General features: G+C 34.6%; 1 protein-coding gene across 1 annotated transcript in view; it reads left to right on the plus strand.

The window, feature by feature from the left end:
- Positions 1-21,527, plus strand: part of LOC149792484 (1-phosphatidylinositol 4,5-bisphosphate phosphodiesterase delta-4-like) — a 123,878-nt gene that overhangs the window by 22,289 nt on the left and 80,062 nt on the right. Inside the window, exons 3-7 of the mRNA XM_089971074.1 lie at positions 1,034-1,104; positions 5,256-5,419; positions 15,379-15,508; positions 19,477-19,589; positions 21,260-21,326. Coding sequence (XP_089827200.1) covers positions 1,034-1,104; positions 5,256-5,419; positions 15,379-15,508; positions 19,477-19,589; positions 21,260-21,326 — 545 coding nt within the window. The remainder of the gene's footprint in view (positions 1-1,033; positions 1,105-5,255; positions 5,420-15,378; positions 15,509-19,476; positions 19,590-21,259; positions 21,327-21,527) is intronic.

Below are 21,527 nucleotides of genomic sequence, written 5' to 3' on the forward strand. Positions count from 1 at the left end.
AATTTTGCAAATATCCGGTCACAAATATATTACAGTAGACATGGGAATTCTTGCATCCAGCAATCCTTTTCATATGTTTTCTTGAGAAAGTGACATTTTAGGGTAAACATGTATTCCAGGCCTACTGTGTACTGCATCAAACAATGTGACATCACATGGCATTGATCATTCTGTTTTTAAAAAAATCTTGTCTTTATAAAATGTTCTGTTTTTTCGGATGGACGCTTGTTCTTTGATTTATAGTTTGTAAAAAGGTACATTCTACTTTTACGCGTTCAACTTTTTGGGACTATATTTTATGTACAACAAGTGAAAGGTGCACCGTCTGTCAGAATGAAGGAAATTATTCATTCTTCTTTCTATCAAAATAATTTCTACTTAAAAAAAATATGTGATAAAAGGAATATCGCCAAGGCTCACAAAAACTGGACATTGTTCAACTCATTTCATAAATTCAGTATTAAATCATTACCCGTTTTAAATACTCATATATATATTATCGTGTATACTGTGTATGAAGGTCAGCAAATGGAAAGAAAACAAATTATATATTCATAGAAGAAACACACATTTACTAAATTATATGTAAAAAGTTAATTGCGAAATCATATATATTTATGAATATCACATATTCGTCAATATTGAAGTTCTTCATGTACATTTTTGTAACATATAGTTAAATTTAGATACACCTGATTCAATAACCCAACCTCTGCCACTCGTGGGACTCGAAAATACTAATGCTAATTATATATAACTAATTAATTTTTTTTGCTTCATCCCATGTTAGTACCCATTTTCCTGTGCTGATATCATTATCTCCGTAAAGAGGAAATAACGATAGATGATGTTGATGATGATGTCTACATTACAATTACCAATTAGGTATGTCTTCGAAAATGAGTTGACCAAAAGTTACCGATGGTTAAGACAATCTGTGGCTTATTTTCAGATTTGTTGTATATGCTGATGTTTATAATATAAAATAATGTGTTAAGTAAAAGCCATGTCCATTAAGAATTTTCTTTTACAGGGCCTATATCAACCATACAAGAAGTAAGAGAAGGTGAAAAGGACTATGCACAGAGACTGGATAACTTTGATGTAGGTATATCATTATTAATTTATTAATATTATATTTTGTACTATTAGTGATTGAACTACTTAGTTAATCAGCAATTAAGTTCAATCTATGAATCAATCTATTATTCAAGCTCCATAGTTCTCTTTTGAGAGCTAATATATGACAATGTTTTGTAAGAAAAAAAGCTTTGTCTGACTTTTGCAACATTTATGTTTGTGTTTTGCAATAAAATAGTTTAACATTTCATTCTCAACCTCATTTGTATCTGAAATTTCAATTATTTGATTTATTAAAATTATTTCAGAAAATATTAGCAAATTGTAAGGAAGTCATAATATCAAAAACATGGTAGAGACTCAAGATTGTGACAACTGTTGCAGGTATGTGTCTCTTTCATAATGTTCAGGTTTTTTGTGTGGACGTTCAGGTTCTGTTTCTTAACATTCAGGTCTGTGTCTGTTTCATGATATTTGGGTCAGTGTCTATTTCATGATATTCAGGTCTGTGTCTGTTTCATGATATTCAGGTCTGTGTCTGTTTCATTATATTTGGGTCTGTGTCTATTTCATGATATTTGGGTCCATGTCTATTTCATGATATTCAGGTCTGTAGCTGTTTCATGATATTCAGGTCTGTGTCTGTTTCATGATATTCAGGTCAGTGTCTATTTCATGATATCTGGGTCCATGTCTATTTCATGATATTCAGGTCTGTGTCTGTTTCATGATATTCAAGTCTGTGGCTGTTTCATGCTATTCAGGTCTGTGGCCGTTTCATGATATTCAGGTCTGTGTCTATTTCATGATATTCAGGTCTGTGTCTATTTCATGATATTCAGGTCTGTGTCTGTTTCATGATATTTGGGTCTGTGGCTGTTTCATGATATTCAGGTCTGTGTCTGTTTCATGATATTTGGGTCTGTGTCTGTTTCATGATATTCCAGTCTGCGTCTATTTCATGATATTTGGGTCTGTGTCTGTTTCATGATATTCAGGTCTGTGTCAGTTTCATGATATTTGGGTCTGTGTCTGTTTCATGATATTCAGGTCTGTGTCTGTTTCATGATATTCAGGTCTGTGTCTGTTTCATGATATTCAGGTCTGTGGCTGTTTCATGATATTCAGGTCTGTGTCTGTTTCATGATATTTGGGTCTGTGTCTTTTTCATGATATTCTGGTCTGTGTCTATTTCATGATATTTGGGTCTGTGTCTGTTTCATGATATTTGGGTCTGTGTCTGTTTCATGATATTCAGGTCTGTGTCTGTTTCATGATATTTGGGTCTGTGTCTATTTCATGATATTTAGGTCTGTGTCTGTTTCGTGATATTCAGGTCTGTGTCTGTTTTGTGATATTCAGGTCTGTGTCTGTTTCGTGATATTTGGGTCTGTGTCTGTTTCATGATATTTGGGTCTGTCTGTTTCATGATATTCAGGTCTGTGTCTATTTCATGATCTTTGGGTCTGTGTCTGTTTCATGATATTCAGGTCTGTGTCTGTTTCATGATATTTAGGTCTGTGTCTGTTTCAGGTCTGTGTCTGTTTCATGATATTCAGGTCTGTGTCTGTTTCATGATATTTGGGTCTGTGTCTGTTTCATGATATTCAGGTCTGTGTCTGTTTCATGATATTCTGGTCTGTATTTTTGGCATTCAGGTCCTGTTTCTTAACTAGCCTATCATGTGCTGAAAGATGGCATTAAACCCGACAACAACAACAACAACAACAATAACTGTTTCTTAACATTCAGGTCTGTGTCTGTTTCATGATATTCAGGTCTGTGTATATTTCATGATATTCGGGTCCGAGTCAGACTGTTTCTTGACATTCAGGTCTGTTTCTTGACCAAAAGAATCTATGTTGGGGTTTGCACTAAGACAAGGGAATCCCCAGTCAAGGGGTTACATTATTTGTCTCCCCATGAGGCTATTCCTCGTAGGGTGACAAATGATTTGACCCACTGAATGGGATTTCTTTGTTTGGGTACAAACACCAAGTAGATTGTTTTTCTCACCCAATTGTTTCCTATTAAATTAAAACAACCTGCATTTTTGCAATGCAGTTAAGAAACTCAAATAACAGTATTATTCATCAGGTATTATTATTGCTTTGCACTTTACGTAAACGTCATCAGGCTTCATACTCTTTTATCGAAATCTGAATAATTATTTAAGTAGACACTTGCTTTATATGCCGTTCTTAGAAAAGGTGAATAATCAAGGAAAAAGGTTATAATTGTTAGTGATGGCATCTTGAGTTATGTGCTATTGTTATTCAAAATACATTACTTTGTATTTTTATGAATATGTTAATAAGGGCAATGGTACGACTTGTCGACCCTAAGTAAACAAGTTCAGCACGTGAGAAAATAGAAACATAAAACCATTTGATATTATTATTATATTATCACGTTTAATTGATGGGTGTCATTTGAAAATAGCAATAAGTAATATATATATTTTATACGGTTAACTTTTAACGCAACAGTACGATACAAAAATAATGAGTACTGACTACCGTACACTTCTAAGTATGTGTGATGGAAGAGATTTCTATTTCATGATATTCTTGGAAATTAATATTTTCTTTCATGGAAATATGGCAATTGTGCTATTACTAGTACAGTGATATGCTACTTGAAATCTTGTTATGCAATAGCATGTGGACTGATGAATGAACCATTATCATTGCAAAGTGTAGGAATTTTCATTTGTTTACAATGTTTTTTTCAACTGGCGCTGTTTACGGGTGTTGGACAAAGTTTAAAATAATGCAGGTCTGATACAACACATTTCTAGTTGCTGCGGTTTTTGCTATAGCTCTTGAGAGAGTTTGGAATTTTCATTTTTGTAGTCAGTTATGTGTATAGTCTGTGTGCCTGGAACAGTGTTTTTTGTTGTGGATTTGTTCCACACAGTATCGCAAATTTTATCCTATCTATAGCTCAGCAGATTTTCAGATCAGCATCACTACATGCAGCTAAAAGTATCTAATTCGTTTCACACAAAGTATATAAAACTATTTGGATACTTTTTGGTAGATTTAATGGCACTGATCTGAAAAGTTACTGACTTAAGCCTACAGATAGAATAAAATTCACCATGTTGTGTGTGAACAAACTATTTTCTAACATAATATCAAAAAGCTTGACTTCGTGTGCAAGTGTGTTTCTGTCCTTCTCAAAATGTTTTATATAGTGTGTTCTTAAAGTTGTAGAGACCATAAGTTGCTATATGGGTTTTAGTGTTATATATCTGTTGTTGTTGTTTGATTTTAGTACAACTCTGCCAGGTACATCAGAAAACAACAAGGGTTTCTTCGTCTTATAAGTAATTTCACAGCATCTGGACACCATGGCTGAGATGAACTGACCAAGACAACCAGTTTGAGATGTGAAAAGATGGGTGAAACAATTAAGGTCTATGTCTGTTTTTGATATTCAGGCTTTTGTCTGTTTCCTGACATTCAGATTTGTTTCCTGACATTCAGGTCTGTTTCTTGACATTCAGGTCTGTTTCCTGACATTCAGGTATGTTTCTTGACATTCAGGTCTGTTTCCTGACATTCAGGTATGTTTCTTGACATTCAGGTCTGTTTCCTGACATTCAGGTTTTTATCTGTTTCCTGACATTCAGATCAGTTTCTTGACATTCAGGTCTGTTTCTTGACATTTGGGTATGTTTCTTGACATTCAGGTCTGTTTCTTGACATTTGGGTATGTTTCTTGACATTCAGATCTGTTTCTTGACATTCAGATCTGTTTCTTGATATTCAGATCTGTTTCTTCACACTCGGGTCATGTCTCTTCATATTCAGGTCTTTTTCTTGACATTCAGGTCTGTTTCTTGATATTTGGATCTTTTTCTTGACATTGGTGACCTCATAGTCATATAACCTATTGTGTGTGAATGCATCATAGTAAATATGGCACCAGCCTGTATAAATGAGGTTGCTGTGACATTTTAGGCATCAGTAATTTCAATGAACTTTTTTTGAGGCACGTTTCTTGTTATGTTTGTTGAGTGCAGAGTAATGCAACTTTCTGAGATAAAATGGGATTTGGTGAAAAAGTGCCACCTTAAAAATATTAGGTCTCATTTATAGAATGTAAACTTGTTTTCAATTGACATGTTTCCAGTTTTATATGATTCAGAGTTTCAAATATTGTTTTAGCGTTTCAGATTATTTTGTGTAAGATTTGGAGCCAATCAGGAGGCGCTGTACCTATTAACAGACAACTATGAAGACAGGCACAAGTGGATATCAGGGTTGCAACATCTTCTACAGATTGAGAAATATCTACAGCAGAAAGAACAATCCAACAGATATCCTTTTGTGTCAGACTAATTTTAGAAAGTTCATGTCTTTCACTGGCATTGATTATGTAAAAGTTAAAAGTTATATGAATTCTTTCGTAAACATGTAGAGGAAAACTTATCCTAAAGTGTACCTACATATAAAGAATACTTGCAGTAGTTCTCAAGGAAAATTATATATAATTGTCGTTTATTGAATGGTCATTTTTTATCATGGAAAGAAGATATTTCCTTGCTATAACACCCCCATTAACTGCATATAAAGTATAGGCTATTTACAGTATCTAGCAAATGTCCATAGAAATGCTCATGTAAATGCATGAACATTTGTGCGATATTAATCTTCGTTGTTGTGATAAACATTTCTAAGAGTCCAAGGAAATGTTTTCTAGACTAAGGAGTCAAAGGCATAAGGATATGTGAAGTTTGAAAATGAGCTTTATACCCAAGACTCCCCATCCATTCTTCTCTTTTGTGTAAATTTACCCTTTAAAGAGGAAGGTCAAAAGTTATAGAAGCTGCATGCCTTGAAGTCCTTTTGGTATATATATATATATATATATATATATATATATATATATATATTCACTCATGGTCATTGAAAGCAATGAGCAGTCAGTTAAATATTTTAAAGAATCAGAAGTGTTATTATGGCATATTAGATGTGTGTACGTCCATTACTATTACAATTAATCATGTTATCCCATATTTAATTCTGTAAACATATGAATAGAGGACTAATATGGAAATGCGATTTTTGACCATAACTCTATTTTCAGGTTGTCACATTTATCAAATAACAATGTTATTCAACAACTTTGATGCAGCAAAATATAACTGTTTATATTTTTATAGAGCTTTAATAGTATCAATTGCCTGTTTTGAATCCACAATCAGAACACAGCATAATGTACGGTGTGACTTTTGGTCCATGGAGCAACCACTAAGCAACCTCAACCCTTCACTATTGCATTGTTGTTTATGGTATAATACAGAACACACAGTGGAATCTGGTATATCACATTTGGCTTTCTCTGCATGTGTGTGCACGCAGTATCTTCACATGGTGCACACAGGGTACAATGGTTTTATAAAGAAGCAACAAGAAGAGTTGGATAACGTTCTACTAAGACAATAGGAGAAAGAACTGACTTTTGAACAACAATTACAGCAAGAAAAGTGAGAAGAAGATAAGAGAGGAAGTTAGATATGAAACCCACAACGCCCAAGAATCCACATACTGGACATAGCTCACCGATCCACATACTGGACATAGCCCACCAGTCCACATACTGGACATAGCCCACCAATCCACATACTGGACATAGCCCACCAGTCCACATACTGGACATAGCCCACCAGTCCACATACTGGACATAGTCCACTGATCCACATACTGGACATAGCCCACCAGTCCACATACTGGACATAGTGAAGGATGGATTTCAGAAACTATGAGTACATTAAACCAAATCCTGACTGAATTAAAAGATGCGAGAGACCTATACCAAAACCATTATGTGTAAAAAATATACACCTCCGCACATACCAAAATCATCAGTAACAGCTACAATAAAGATTACGCTGCCTTCAGCAGACATGGGGATTGGAATGTATAAAAGGGTGTATGTGTGTGATTTTGATTTTTAATGTGGCTTTGACAATGTTTCAAACATATCGCCACACTATCTGCAGTATGGCAGTTAATAGTGGTGTCTAGCACTGGAGCATCATGCTGCAGACATGATATCCCACCCAGTCACATTATCCTGACACCAGGCCAACTAGTACTAACACTAACCTCTTAATGCTGAGTGCCTAGCGAGGCAGCTGTTATTACCAGTTTTATAGGTCTTTGGTATGGCTTGGCTGGGGCTTGAACATGTGACCTCCCACATCCGAGGTGGACCCTATAACCAGTAGGTCACTGGAGGGGTGATGTAAAAGGGACTGAGAGGGTTAGAATTATTAGTGAAGAAGCAATGATTTTTTTTTATGTGGACATTGTCAATCAGTCCTTTAAAGTGCCACCCACACATTTTTGTCTTTGAACATGCGAGTAAATGTTGTACACATGTGAATGAGCTGCTTTGAACAAAATTCACCTTTACATTTGTAATGCAAGATAAATAGTCCTACATTATTTCATTAGATTAGTATACTGGTCAATGCCATTATCTCACTTAAAGTCAGTGTTTTGTTTCCTCAGATGGAGTTTTTTTTTAACTGCTCAGTGTGTTTGAGAAATTATGAGAAATATCATAATTGAAATAACTGTTAACTGTCATATTTAAATCTAAGATGAAACATAAAAATATTTCACATGGTTCAAATCAGCCATAACTTTTGTCCGAATCAGCCATGGTCCAAATCAGTCTACACTTGTATATATGATGCATTTCACTTACATTGGATGGCAAACAACAATGTTCCTAAGTCACATCCATGGATCGAATTCCCTGGTGCTATCGTGATGACTCGAGTTCGTGAAGAGAATACTAACACATGAAAATGGAAGCGATTGTGATTGAACATTAGAAAATCATGCATGTCCAAACAATGAGGAGTTGGTTTACAAAAGAGGCTGTTTGTGGACCCAGTGGGATGCAAAAAATGAAAGCAGTGCTAGCTCCAAAAGTTTGCCCCACGTGAAAGATGGAGATCTCCTGTTTTGATGAAAATACACATTCACGTCTCTCATCACCAAAATCATTTCAACTCTATTATTAATATCATGGGATTTCTCGCATACAATTATTTTGTCAAAAATATGACAGGCTTTACCAATCCGGAGCAGCATGTACATTGTGGAGAACATGTAGGTTAGCATCAATTCCTCATGTTCCTGTTTAAAAAAGAGTATTCTGTTCTCCACCTGTGGACACCAATTTGTCAGTCAAGTCTGATATGGCAGACATGTAAAGGTCTAAACAAAGGAAAAGTGCTTTTGAAATGCTAAAAGTTTGGCCAGAAAAATGTGATCTGAATATTCATACCATATTGAAAACCTTACATATTTTATTTGTTCAGGACAGAGATGACTTTATTATGTTTGTCATCACATAGTTAATTTTGACCATCTGTGATATTTGCAGCAATCTGTCAATAAACCAGATGAAGGACTAAACATCCATACCAACTAGAAATAGAAATGGGACAGTCTCATAGACTTTGTTTTAGTCTGAATCTTCACAAGACACTGTTTTGACTCCATGGTCTTAAACTAAGTAACAGAAAAGAATGAATACCAAGTTTTGTAAAATTCAACATATAATTTATTTGCCTTGAATACAAAGTAAAATTTTTAAAACCACTGACAGTATTGTGAATTAAATTCCAAATAGTTCTAAATATTCTATCATAAGTCCAAATGTATATAGTATTCCAAGTCAATTCCTGTGGTGTTCCAAACGAATTTCAATATTGAATGTGATGTTGTGCCAGTAATCTCAAATGTGATAATGTGTCAACAGTTGATGCATCAAAATGATATTATCCAAAATGTCCTTGAATGAATTCACAATAAATCCAAAATAGTGATTTAGTCAGAAGATATTGAGCACTTTGTAGTTCTATTGAATAATGTAAATAAATAAATCCTCAAAAATTAAAAACTAAACACATCTAGAAGATTGATTTCACTTTGGATGTTAAGATAGAAATTAATAATTTTGTATGTAAACAGCATTTATATACAGCTAAGACACAATAACATAGCCAAGATGAAGGCCATTTCCTATCAAATCTGTAAATAACTTGCTTCTAGAACATTCTTAATTTCCAAAACATTAGACCTTGAACTCAACATCTTTAAATATGTTTACCTCCACTTAATAATGATTTTAATATATAATAAAAATCATAGAAAAATATCAGCTATATATGTTAATTACAAAATAACAAGACATCAGTCAGGTAGGCTATAAAATTAAATTTTTGACCAAGATCAACCGTACAACATAGATATAGATAACATATAACTGCGGAGAAAAAGCCAACACACAATACAAATGAAATCTACATAATACCATGGGTATTTACATCCCTAATTGTTGTGTTGCTCATGGTATAACGGTACCAATTGCGCAAGTCCAGGTGGGCGGAGCTTAAGGTGTATGGAACATTGTATTCAGAATTAAAGAACAACACTAGCTGTGATTGGTGCATTATGTAAGAGTTGTACTTTCTGTTTGGCTTTTAAAAAAGTTGAGCCTCTTGGCAACATGTGAGCTTGTGTTAATTTCTATCTAGATCATATTTTGTATTTTTTATGATCTTTTAAAAATATGGTACACATGGTTGAAAATGTGCTTGTTGTGACTAGATAACTCTTCCCCGTCTAGTTCCAGTAGAGTTATCTCTCTTAAATGCAATGGAGTACCTGGTTATGTCATTGTCAAATTGACAATCTAGCATTGTTCTATATGACAGTGTGTGACACGCATGCCCAAGTAGGACAGAAAGTATATTTATTTCACAAAACATTAGCATTGAGGTATATGGAAAAACAATTGGTACCGTGATACCTAAAGGAAAGAATAGCCTCACAGTGTATCCATAGAAACGCATACATGTGGGCGGCATTTATGAACTATACTAGTTTGATGTAGGAAAACAAATGTGTGCTGAACAGTTTTGGTCAAATATTGAAAAGTTCTTTACAAATAAAATGTATGAAATCTTCAGAAAATAGCACAGGTTGGCTTTGGATGGGGACTTTTGATGACTATAGCTATGATAGATATAGGCTTGTGTTACCTGATGCCTTTATGTATGTGCTGTTACCTCCTAGATTGGAATGCATGCAACAAAATAAGTTATGGAAACATAATATAGTTGATTTTGGCCAAATATTGGCTATTTTACCTGCAAAAGATGAAAAATCATGTGTACAAAAACAGCTATCTTGTTCTTGTAAGGCATGCCGTAAACCAGGATAGAGAACACTCTAAGTACACTTGTAGATAGATCACTTGTACCATGTGGGATGTTCTGGCATGAGTAATTTTTAGGTAATTTATTAAGGATATGGTATTCCTTCCCACTTTGATCTGAATTGTCCTGCTCTGATTGTCCTTTTTTTTTTTTTTTCACACTTTCCTGCTTTGAAATTGTTCATGTAGTTAGTTTAGTTCTCTTGCATTCCCTTTTGTTGAAGTAGCAGTGAATACCAACAAACAAGAACAGTTTCCTTAAGTCAGCATTTCCCATTGGCACTTGTATAAGCCCAATTATAATCTACTATTGACTTTCAATTAATCCTATTTCTTTCTGTCAAGCTGCTCTTGTGGAATTTCCATGTTTGGTCCAACATTACAGAATAATAACCATTTTAGTCACACAGTGCGTATTCATTCCATTCAAATCCACACTGTTCTTGAAACTTTGCATCCCATCGCAAGAATCCAAATTGGCATGAGATGATATCTGCATGGTTATGGAAGGCTGCACTCTACATGCCGGCATTATAGAAAATATGAACTATGTGATATGAAAGAGCTGCGTCATCTTAGACATTAAAATTACATGACTCTTGAGGTCTCCACTAAATATAGGAGTCTAAATGTTTGGTTCTCACTTTATCAGTAATGTATTTTGAGATAATTTAATTGTAATGAAGTTAATACAGGTTGTTGATGAACTCATCTGTATTACATGGATAATGTATTAGAGGTTACCACACCTTATGTATATCATTCAGTTATCTCCCTTACACCAGTCATAACATTTCAAGGAAATAAAATCTCACATTTTCAGTGACTGGTTATGAAAATAAAGAGAAGATTTGTGAAGTATTATATTAGCCCTCAATCTTGATGCAAATGTAAGTAGAAGCAATTTAATAATTTCTCACAGTAAAGTTTACAAGTTTAAAAACTGATAAGGTATGTTCTGCTTGGATCTGAGATAAGTTTCTCTCTATCTTATGCCAATTATTATTAAATTCTTATGTAGAAGAAATATACTTTATATGTATCTATATTATTTAAAATATTCACCCTTTTATATTAGATGGAAATGAACACAACTTCACTTGAAATTTGGGTACCTGTAAGGGATGTTATAGCACAGTTGCCTTTGGGCTGTCCTTGGACCTGTTGGGCCCTGCCCCATATATTTGCCCAAGGTAAGGTCATAAAACTTTCACTTCTCATTTTTCGCATTGCTGATTTTGCCTCCTTTAATTCCTTTATCATAAGTTACCTATCCCTTTTAGATAAACTCTTTCCTCCTGTTTTTAACTCCATTTGATGTGCTATACTTAGTGTTTATATTTGGCATTTTTCTGTATTTTGTTCCCCTAATTTCACCCCCCCCCCAATCCAACATAACCACTTAGAAGCTGTGGTTTACTATATTTGGTGACAGATTGGCTTATTAAAACAATTTTATTCACATTACAAAGGAGGAAAGCTTACTATTTGTGTTACAAAGAGGATGGGTAGGTGGACCTTTGTGTGAGGACTGGTGATTAGTGACCTCTTGTATCTGCAGATAGTGTAAAGTGGTCAAAGCTTATACTTTATAATAAGATTGGGTCATGTCCACCTGTCTCTGATGTTAAGTTCTGCACCTACCAAACAAATATAAATTCCTTTCTTTTAGGTGAATTGTACATTTTGAAGTAGGACAGGTACATACTATTTGGTACATTGACCTTTGACCTAGTTATTACATAATATGACATAATGTGATTTATCCCATATCACCTATGTGAAGTTCAATAAGTGCTGATATGAATAAGATACAACTCATAGTTGAAAGAATTCATTTTATTTCAAAAGATGATTTTGATGGTGAAGCAAAAGTATGAAAACAATAGTTCAAACAGCTCAATGACATTTCTATACACATTCATATAAGACATAGGTTAGTACCTCATCAAATTGTTTTTTACAAGTGAGACTAAGTATATTTATTACTTATACAGTCCCGAACTATTTCACAGATTATTGGAAAAATTAAGGTTTGCTATAGGTATAATGGTACCAATTGCGCAAGTCCAGGTGGGCGGAGCTTAAGGTGTATGGAACATTGTATTCAGAATTAAAGAACAACACTAATTGTGATTGGTGCATTATGTAAGAGTTGTACTTTCTGCTTGGCTTTTAAAAAAAGTTTAGCCTCTTGGAAACATGTGAGCTTGTGTTAATTCCTATCTAGATCATATTTTGTATTTTTTATGATCTTTTAAAAATATGGTACACATGGTTGAAAATGTGCTTGTTGTGACTAGATAACTCTTCCCCCTGTCTAGTTCCAGTAGAGTTATCTCTCTTAAATGCAATGGAGTACCTGGTTATGTCATTGTCAAATTGACAATCTAGCATTGTTCTATATGACAGTGTGTGACACGCATGCCCAAGTAGGACAGAAAGTATATTTATTTCACAAAACATTAGCTTTGAGGTATATGGAAAAACAAATGGTACCGTGATACCTCATAGAGCTTGCAATTAATGATTTCAGTACCTTGATCTATCATTGTCAATATTGTAGATGCTCCTGGACGAATGTGAAGAGATATTTTTTGGAAAATAATTTTCCCCATTTTACTGAGGGGTTCGTGAATCCCACAGATGACTGGAACAGAGAAACAGGAGAACATTATAATAATTGTCACTAATATGCTACAGTGTTCGTTCCCAACATACTCTTTCATAACATATGACACATGGTTAAAAATACAAACCATTTATAACATATGACACATGGTTGAAAGCATCCTCTTTCATTACATATGACACATGGTTAAAAACATACACTTTCATAACATATGGCATGTGGTTGAAAGTGTCCACTTTCATAACACATGACATATAGTTGCAGGAACAATCTATGAATGTGATACATATGTATTTGATGCAAATTTCCAAGAAGTCAGATCAGCATAACAGGTTTCAATCAATGGCAAGCCAATATGGCTAATGTTTCCCACTTGGCTTCATACTGTTGGTGTTTGTGTTTTCATTGCTTTGACATCCAAAACATGTTTTTAAATAGAGCAAGCTTTGAAATATGTTTTGAAACAAAGTAATCAACACCCCTTGTGAAGGCAAACATACAAAGGCACTGAATTTCTCAGTCAAAAATTTCAAATTGAAGAGAAAAAAACAACAAAATCTGAGAATTATATCTGAGTTGCCATATTCATGTTGCTAGAGATTTTTGTTACCATATTCTTGTTTTTAGAGACTACTGAAATATTGTTACCATATTCATGTTGTCCTTGCAAACAAAAAATTTCATGATTTTACATTTTGCTCTCAGGAATACTTAAATTTATTAGGTTTTATTAAAACTAAATTTTACTAAATTTTAAACTTCCATTTTATTACAGATATCATTTACTTGTATCCCTTTTTTTATAAATGTGTTTATATGAAGATGAAGTTGATTGCTTTATCTAATGTATTAAAAAATAAAAGAAACAGAATGTCAGGTTAATGTTCTATTTAAATATATTCAAATTATTTTAAAATGTTTTCTTCATCAATGGTGATATAAAAAGCAGGGGGGCCCTGAGTGGCCGAGTGGTCTAAAGCGCTGTCCATTATGGATCACTGCCATCTCCCCTCTGTTTGCATGGGTTCGAGTCTCGGATTCAGCCAGTGTGGGTATGTGAGAAAGCTTGCCAGTAGCTTCTCATGGGTTGGTGGTTCTTTCTGGGGTTTTCCTGGGTTCTTCCTCCACGATAAATACTGGCCGCCATGTATATAGCCTATTGTGTGCTGAAAAATGGCGTTAAACCCTACAACAACAACAACAACAACATAAAAAGCAAGAAAAGGTAGAACCTGTACATTGAGCTACCTCCCCCTGAAAACTATTGAACTGCTCATCCCATAAAAACTATTCAGCAGATTTTGATAACATTTTCATTGTGGTTTATGCTGAAATGCTTTCATTATTTTTTAAATGTTTATATTTAGAATTCACTATCACTTGAAGTTGATGGTCTCCCTTAGATACCCTCTATTACTTGAAGTTGGTCTCCCTTAGATACCATCCATAAAGAAAGGCTATCAACTAGCTGATAGTATATTTAATACCATTCCCTAATGCCATCCACACCCTTCCTTTAGCAGCAATCCATTATAAGGCCACTTATTCCATAGCAGACTAAAACTCAGTTGAATGTAGGTGTTATTTTTTATGGTGTCTTCAAACTCAGTTGAACCTTAAGGGACTGACTATTTAATTTTCTTTACAATGAGAATTTATTTTGTATTTTGTGTCAAGATAATGTATTTCAACTAATATAATTGATAACAGTTCTTTCTAGAGGGGCCTGGTATTTTTTTAAAAATATTTTTTTGACCCGTAAAATAGCTTGAATTGAAATTTTAAAATCTTCTCATCTACTGTCTTGGTGAGAAATAGAACTAAATCTGAGAAAGATACCTTGAGACAAAAGAAAAAAGTTTCAGATTTTAATTATACTGATTATGAATTCCATAGCTGTGTAATGACTTTAAGTCAAATGTGGAAAGGTAGTGGAGTAAACTTTCGAAGGTTAAATGATGGGATGGAGGGGGCATAGGCAGGGCTACCACAGATTTGCACTGGATGACCCAATCTTCAGCACTCACCCACCCCACTAGAAATAAAATGCCATCCCTTCCCCCTACCCCCCTTGCCTCGGCTTTGCTCCCCAGTGATCACCCATATCACCAGCCCCTTGGGATAGTTAGAGGTGTTAATGTGGTAATGACATTGACTACAACTGCTTGCGTCAGAATGAATGTCTGACAACAGTTCTCAAATTTTGCAGAGCTGTTTTATTGATATGTAAAGTCTTTGTTGACTTACCATGTTCGTCACCAACATGCCATTTTAGAGGCCAACATTTAGTTGTCTTTTAAAATCCTGACTTGCAATTCATGTCAGTAATTGTGAAGTTTACTGGTTCATAAAACTTCATATTCTCCTCAAGGTAGGTTAATAATTGTAAATATCGTAGCCTTAACAGAGCATAGATGGATCCGAGAGGCCTTTGAGGGTGCTGACAAAAATGGCGACAATGCACTGGACTTGGAGGAGATTCTAAAACTTCTGAAGACAATTAATGCCGACATGGACAGGACATATGTTAAGGCAATGTTTGATGTAAGTTCATTTGTAACATAACTACTGTCACTCTTATTTGGGCTAGTATTCCCAAGGGTCCTGAAATTTTAAAGGCTGTTGGATAAACAAATAAAAGACAATTTAATAGTTTGATATTGAGATAATATATGACTTGTGTCCAGTTTCACAAAATATGTGCAGGTTAAAATCTGCTAGATATGTCTGGCAAATACAGTGATTTTGCAGTGTCTGGTATAGTGAATGCAGTGTCAGGTATGGTGATTGCAGTGTCAGGTATGGTGTTTGCAGTGTCAGGTATGGTGATTGCAGTGTCAGGTATAGTGATTGCAGTGTCAGGTATAGTGATTACACTGTCAGGTATAGTGATTACAGTGTCAGGTATAGTGTTTGCAGTGTCAGGTATAGTGATTGCACTGTCAGGTATAGTGATTGCAGTGTCCTGTATAGTGGTTGCAGTGTCCTGTATAGTGATTGCACTGTCAAGTATAGTGATTGCAGTGTCAGATATAGTGATTGCACTGTCAGGTATAGTGATTGCAGTGTCAGGTATAGTGTTTGCAGTGTCAGGTATAGTGATTGCACTGTCAGGTATAGTGATTGCAGTGTCCTGTATAGTGATTGCAGTGTCAGGTATAGTGATTGCAGTGTCAGGTATAGTGATTGCACTGTCAGGTATAGTGATTGCAGTGTCAGGTATTGTGATTGCACTGTCAGGTATAGTGATTGCACTGTCAGGTATAGTGATTGCAGTGCCAGGTATAGTGATTGTAGTGCCAGGTATAGTGATTGCACTGTCAGATATTGTGATTGCAGTGTCAGGTATAACTTTTATCTTTTTGGGGGGTCAGTATATGCATAGCTGAAATTTTCTATGCACAAGAACACCTTGTAATGCCAAAAATTATGCCATGTAAGGCAACAGTGAAATTACAACGACAGTGATAGAAAGTATTTCTAAAGTACTTAATCACTGTAAGTCTTTATTCCTGTTTTCTCAATTAAATTCAACATGTTTCATCATGATATAAATAGATTGCTCTTTCGTGCTCAATGAAATTAAACTGATAATTTTAAACTTCATTTAAAATGGGCACTCGTATAATGTTATGCATGTGTAGGCCTTTTCCAGTACATAATCTTAGCATGAATTGTATATATACAGGGATTTGGTGAATTTGAATAATGGATGTGTGGGTTTATAGTTTCAGTACATAATCTTAGCATGAATTGTATATATACAGGGATTTTGCGAATTTGAATAATGGATGTGTGGGTTTATAGTTCCATTTTGCTGATTTAATTGCTCTGTAAGACAAGTCAAGACGTCGTTGTTATGGAAGTTTTGCATCTATACATTTTGGCAAGCTAATACCACTGCTGGAAAGAAAAAGTCAGATGAATATAATATAAAATACCTGAAGTATGTATTATTCATCATATTTTTGCTAGAGTGATTTTGAATGAGACAAGATCAAAATTTACTTTTAAAAGAAACCTAAGAAATTTATAAGAACACAATTTGAAGGAGTAAATCACTGAAATGTAGTACTCTGAAGTATTATAAGCTCATACAAGAACAGTACCCTATAATTATTTTCAAAAATGCATCAGATATATTTTATTGGATTATGCAGTGAATTGCATAAATTGACTAAACATTTGCCAGACAGAAAGGAAAAAGTTTGTGGTTTAGGGTTCAGTGACTGTCTCAAGTACTTCAACACAATGCTTGCATATTGCCAACCAAATATATAATTATTATTCTTTTTAATCAATCAATATGTGTGTATCATTCATGTGCAAACGATGAGTTTTTTATACACTTAAAAATCTGTATTGAAACAACCTGTGCCATTCTGATGTTTCAGTACAGTAGCAAAATGTACCAGTCATGTTTTTATGTACAGCAGCTACATATGCCATTTAGATGTTTGTATATAACAATAACATGTGCTATTCAAATGTCTGAGTACAACAACAGCATGTGTCATTCAGATGACTATGTACAGAAATAATGTACCATTCAAATGTTTGAATACAACAATTAGCATATGCCATTCAGATTTTTGAGTACAACAATAACATCATGCGCTATTCAAATGTCTGAGCACAACAGTAGCATGTGACATTCAAATGTCTGAGCACAACACAGCATGTGCCATTCAAATGTCTGAGCACAACACAGCACGTGCCATTCAAATGTCTGAGTACAACAATAGCATGCGTCATTCAGATGACTAAGTACAGAAATAACATGTGCCATTCAAAATGTTTGAATACAACAGCATCATATGCCATTAACATTTTAAGCATAGCATCAGCATGTGCCATTCAGATGTTTAAGTACAACAGTAGCATATGCCATTTAGATGCTTGAACACATCACAGCATATTCCATTCAGATGTTTGAACACATCACAGCATATTCCATTCAGATGTTTGAACACATCACAGCATATTCCATTCAGATGTTTGAACACATCACAGCATATTCCATTCAGATGTTTGAACGCATCACAGCATATTCCATTCAGATGTTTGAACACATCACAGCATATTCCATTCAGATGTTTGTGTACAACAGTAGCATATGCCATTCAGATGTTTGAACACATCACAGCATATTCCATTCAGATGTTTGTGTACAACAGTAGCATATGCCATTCAGATGTTTGAACACATTACAGCATATTCCATTCAGATGTTTGAACACATCACAGCATATTCCATTCAGATGTTTGAACACATCACAGCATATGCCATTCAGATGTTTGAACACATCATAGCATATGCCATTCAGATGTTTGAACACATCACAGCATATGCCATTCAGATGTTTGAACACATCACAGCTTATGCCATTCAGATGTTTGAACACATCATAGCATATGCCATTCAGATGTTTGAACACATCATTGCATATGCCATTTGAATGCTTGAGTTCAGCTGACACCACAAGACAACTTGCATAACAAAATAACAAGAACCAGTCAGATCATGTGAGGACAGGTCCTCTAGTCTCAAAACCAGTCAGATCATGTGAGGATAGGTCCTCTAGTCTCAAAACCAGTCATATCATGTGAGGATAGGTCCTCTAGTCTCAAAACCAGTCAGATCATGTGAGGATAGGTCCTCTAGTCTCAAAACCAGTCAGATCATGTGAGGATAGGTCCTCTAGTTTCAAAACTAGTCAGATCATCTGAGGATTGACCCTGTAGCCTCAAAACAATCTGAGTACCAACTGTATGTGTGTGTGTGATTTAGATTTTTAATGTAGCTTTAACAGTTTTTCAGTCATATCATTATGATGTCTGCAGTGTTGCAGTTTACAGTGATGTCTAGAACTGGGGCATCATGCCACAGACATGTGGCTGTCATGTCCCACTCCGTCACATTATCCTGACATCAGGCTGATCAATCCTAACAGTAACCTCTTAATGCTGAGTGCCTAGTGAGGCAGCTGTGGTACCATATTTATAAGTCTATCCTACAACTTGGCCGGGGTTCAAACATGTGACTCCCTGCATCCGAGGTGGACACTATAACCAGTATGTCATTAGAGTGGTGACATAAAAGGGACTGAGGGTTATTATTAGAATTATTAATGAAGAAGCATTCATTTTTTTTGTATGTGGACGTTGTCAAACAGTCCTTTATAGGGCCGCCCACACCTTTTTGTCTTTGAACGTGTGAGTAAATTTTGTACAAAAGTGAATGAGCAATCCCCCACATCCAAGGCGGATGCTCTAACCACTTGGCAGACAGAGCAGTGCAAACTCAAGTTTAAGCTCAAAATCTAAAGAGTAGAAATTACTCTTGTAGTGCATCTATTTCACTGAAAATTGGCTTGCTAGCAGAAAAATTAAATTTAATAGAATTTGAAATGTTCAATGGTTCTAAAATTGTAGGTATTATGTTGCAAAATTTTAGGACTTTGATCTTGAGTTTGAGTTTTGTGAATAATGCTCAAAATTGTTTACTTGCAGGCTGCTGATACAAAGAAAAGTAACCGTGGGAAGCCAACTCTGGATCGAGAAGAATTTGTCAACTTTTACCATAATCTTACGGAGAGACCAGAAATTAAGAAACTGTATGGATTGTAAGTATGGTATAGTTAAGAAACTGTATGCATTGTAAGTATGGTATAGTTAAGAAACTGTATGCATTGTAAGTATGGTATAGTTAAGAAACTGTATGGATTGTAAGTATGATATAGCTAAGAAACTGTATGGATTGTAAGTGTGGTATAGTTAAGAAACTGTATGGATTGTAAGTATGGTATAGTTAAGAAACTGTATGGATTGTAAGTATGGTATAGTTAAGAAACTATGGATTGTAAGTATGGTATAGTTAAGAAACTGTATGGATTGTAAGTATGGTATAGTTAAGAAACTGTATGGATTATAAGTATGGTATAGTTTAATTATTAAAGCACATATTATAAAAAAATCAATATGTCTGGCATGATGAGTCCTTGCTTAATGTTAATTACCAGTAACATATTCACTGTCTGGTATGATGAGTCCATGCTTAATGATAATTACCAGTAGCATATTCAATGTCTGGCATGGCAAGTCCATGCTTAATAATAATTACCAGTAGCCTATTCACTGTCTGGCATGATGGATCCTTGCTTAATAATAATTACCAGTAGCATATTCACTATATGGGATGAGTCCTTGCTTTTAATGATAATTATCAGTTGCCCATCCACTGTCTGGCATGATGAGTCCATACTTAATAATAATTACCAGTAGCCTATTCACTGTCTGGCATGATGAGTCCATATTTAATAATAATTACCAGTAGCCTATTCACTGTCTGACATGATGAGTCCTTGCTTAATGGTAATTACCAGTAGTCCATCCACTGTTTGGCATAATTAATCTATGCTTGATAATACTTACCAGTAGGCTATTCACTGTCTGGCATGATGAGTCCACATTTAATAATAATTGCCAGTGGCCTTTTCACTGTCTGGCATGGTAAGTGCATGCTAATAATAATAATTACCAGTAGGCTATTCACTGTCTGGCATGATGAGTCCATACTTAATAATAATTGCCAGTGGCCTTTTCACTATCTGGCATGGTAAGTGCATGCTTAATAATAATTACCAGTAGCATATTCAATGTCTGGCATGATGAGCCCATGCTTAATGATAATTACCAGTAGCATATTCAATGTCTGGCATGGTAAGTGCATGCTTAATAATAATTACCAGTAGCATATTCACTGTCTGTCATAATGAGTCCTTGCCTAATGACAATTATTGGTACCCCATCCTATACTTTTACAAACATTTGGCATTTTTTTATATTATAAAGCTTTTAAGTCATCATTTATGAGCCTACACCTGCTTTTAAAAATGTTTACAATTAGGCGAGCCCTGCCCTGGGCTTTATGGCTGTGAATTACTATTCAAGTAACTCAGCAGAATGTACCAAGTATCTTAAATCAGAATGCTCCCAAGCAAATTGTTTCAGTTCTTGACTTTGAATCCAGATCTTTTTCTTGTACTCAGAGACGTATAGGTAGTCCAGACCAAGTGTAACTCTATATTTGCATATATTTATGGAAATATTTTGATTATATTGGTTCTTTGCCACTAACATTAAATGATCCTACTGCCATTTGCTGTGAAACACAAACAATGAATGAATGAATGAATGAATGAATGAATGAATGAATGAAAGAATTTTAATTAATTAATTAATTAATTAATTAATTAATTAATTATACATAAATAATTCATATCTCTTAATTCAGGTATTCATGCAATAAAGGTTACTTGACACCCAAAGACTTGCTGATGTTTTTCGTGGAACAACAAAAGGTTAGTGCATTGTAATAAAACTACTGTTGAGATATTGCAATTCAATTCATGAATTTTACATTGTTCCAAATTAACTCTCTTGTCTGCATTTTCAGTAATTGCAGTTAATGAAGTATAAATGTTAGTGATCATACAACATATAAATTAATAAACTTGTTTTTATTTTTATTTTCATATTAAATGACCATATTATAAGATTCT

The sequence above is a fragment of the Sinohyriopsis cumingii genome, chromosome 9, assembly GCF_028554795.1.
Source record: "Sinohyriopsis cumingii isolate HCF-2022 chromosome 9, ASM2855479v2, whole genome shotgun sequence".
Taxonomy (NCBI): domain Eukaryota; kingdom Metazoa; phylum Mollusca; class Bivalvia; order Unionida; family Unionidae; genus Sinohyriopsis; species Sinohyriopsis cumingii.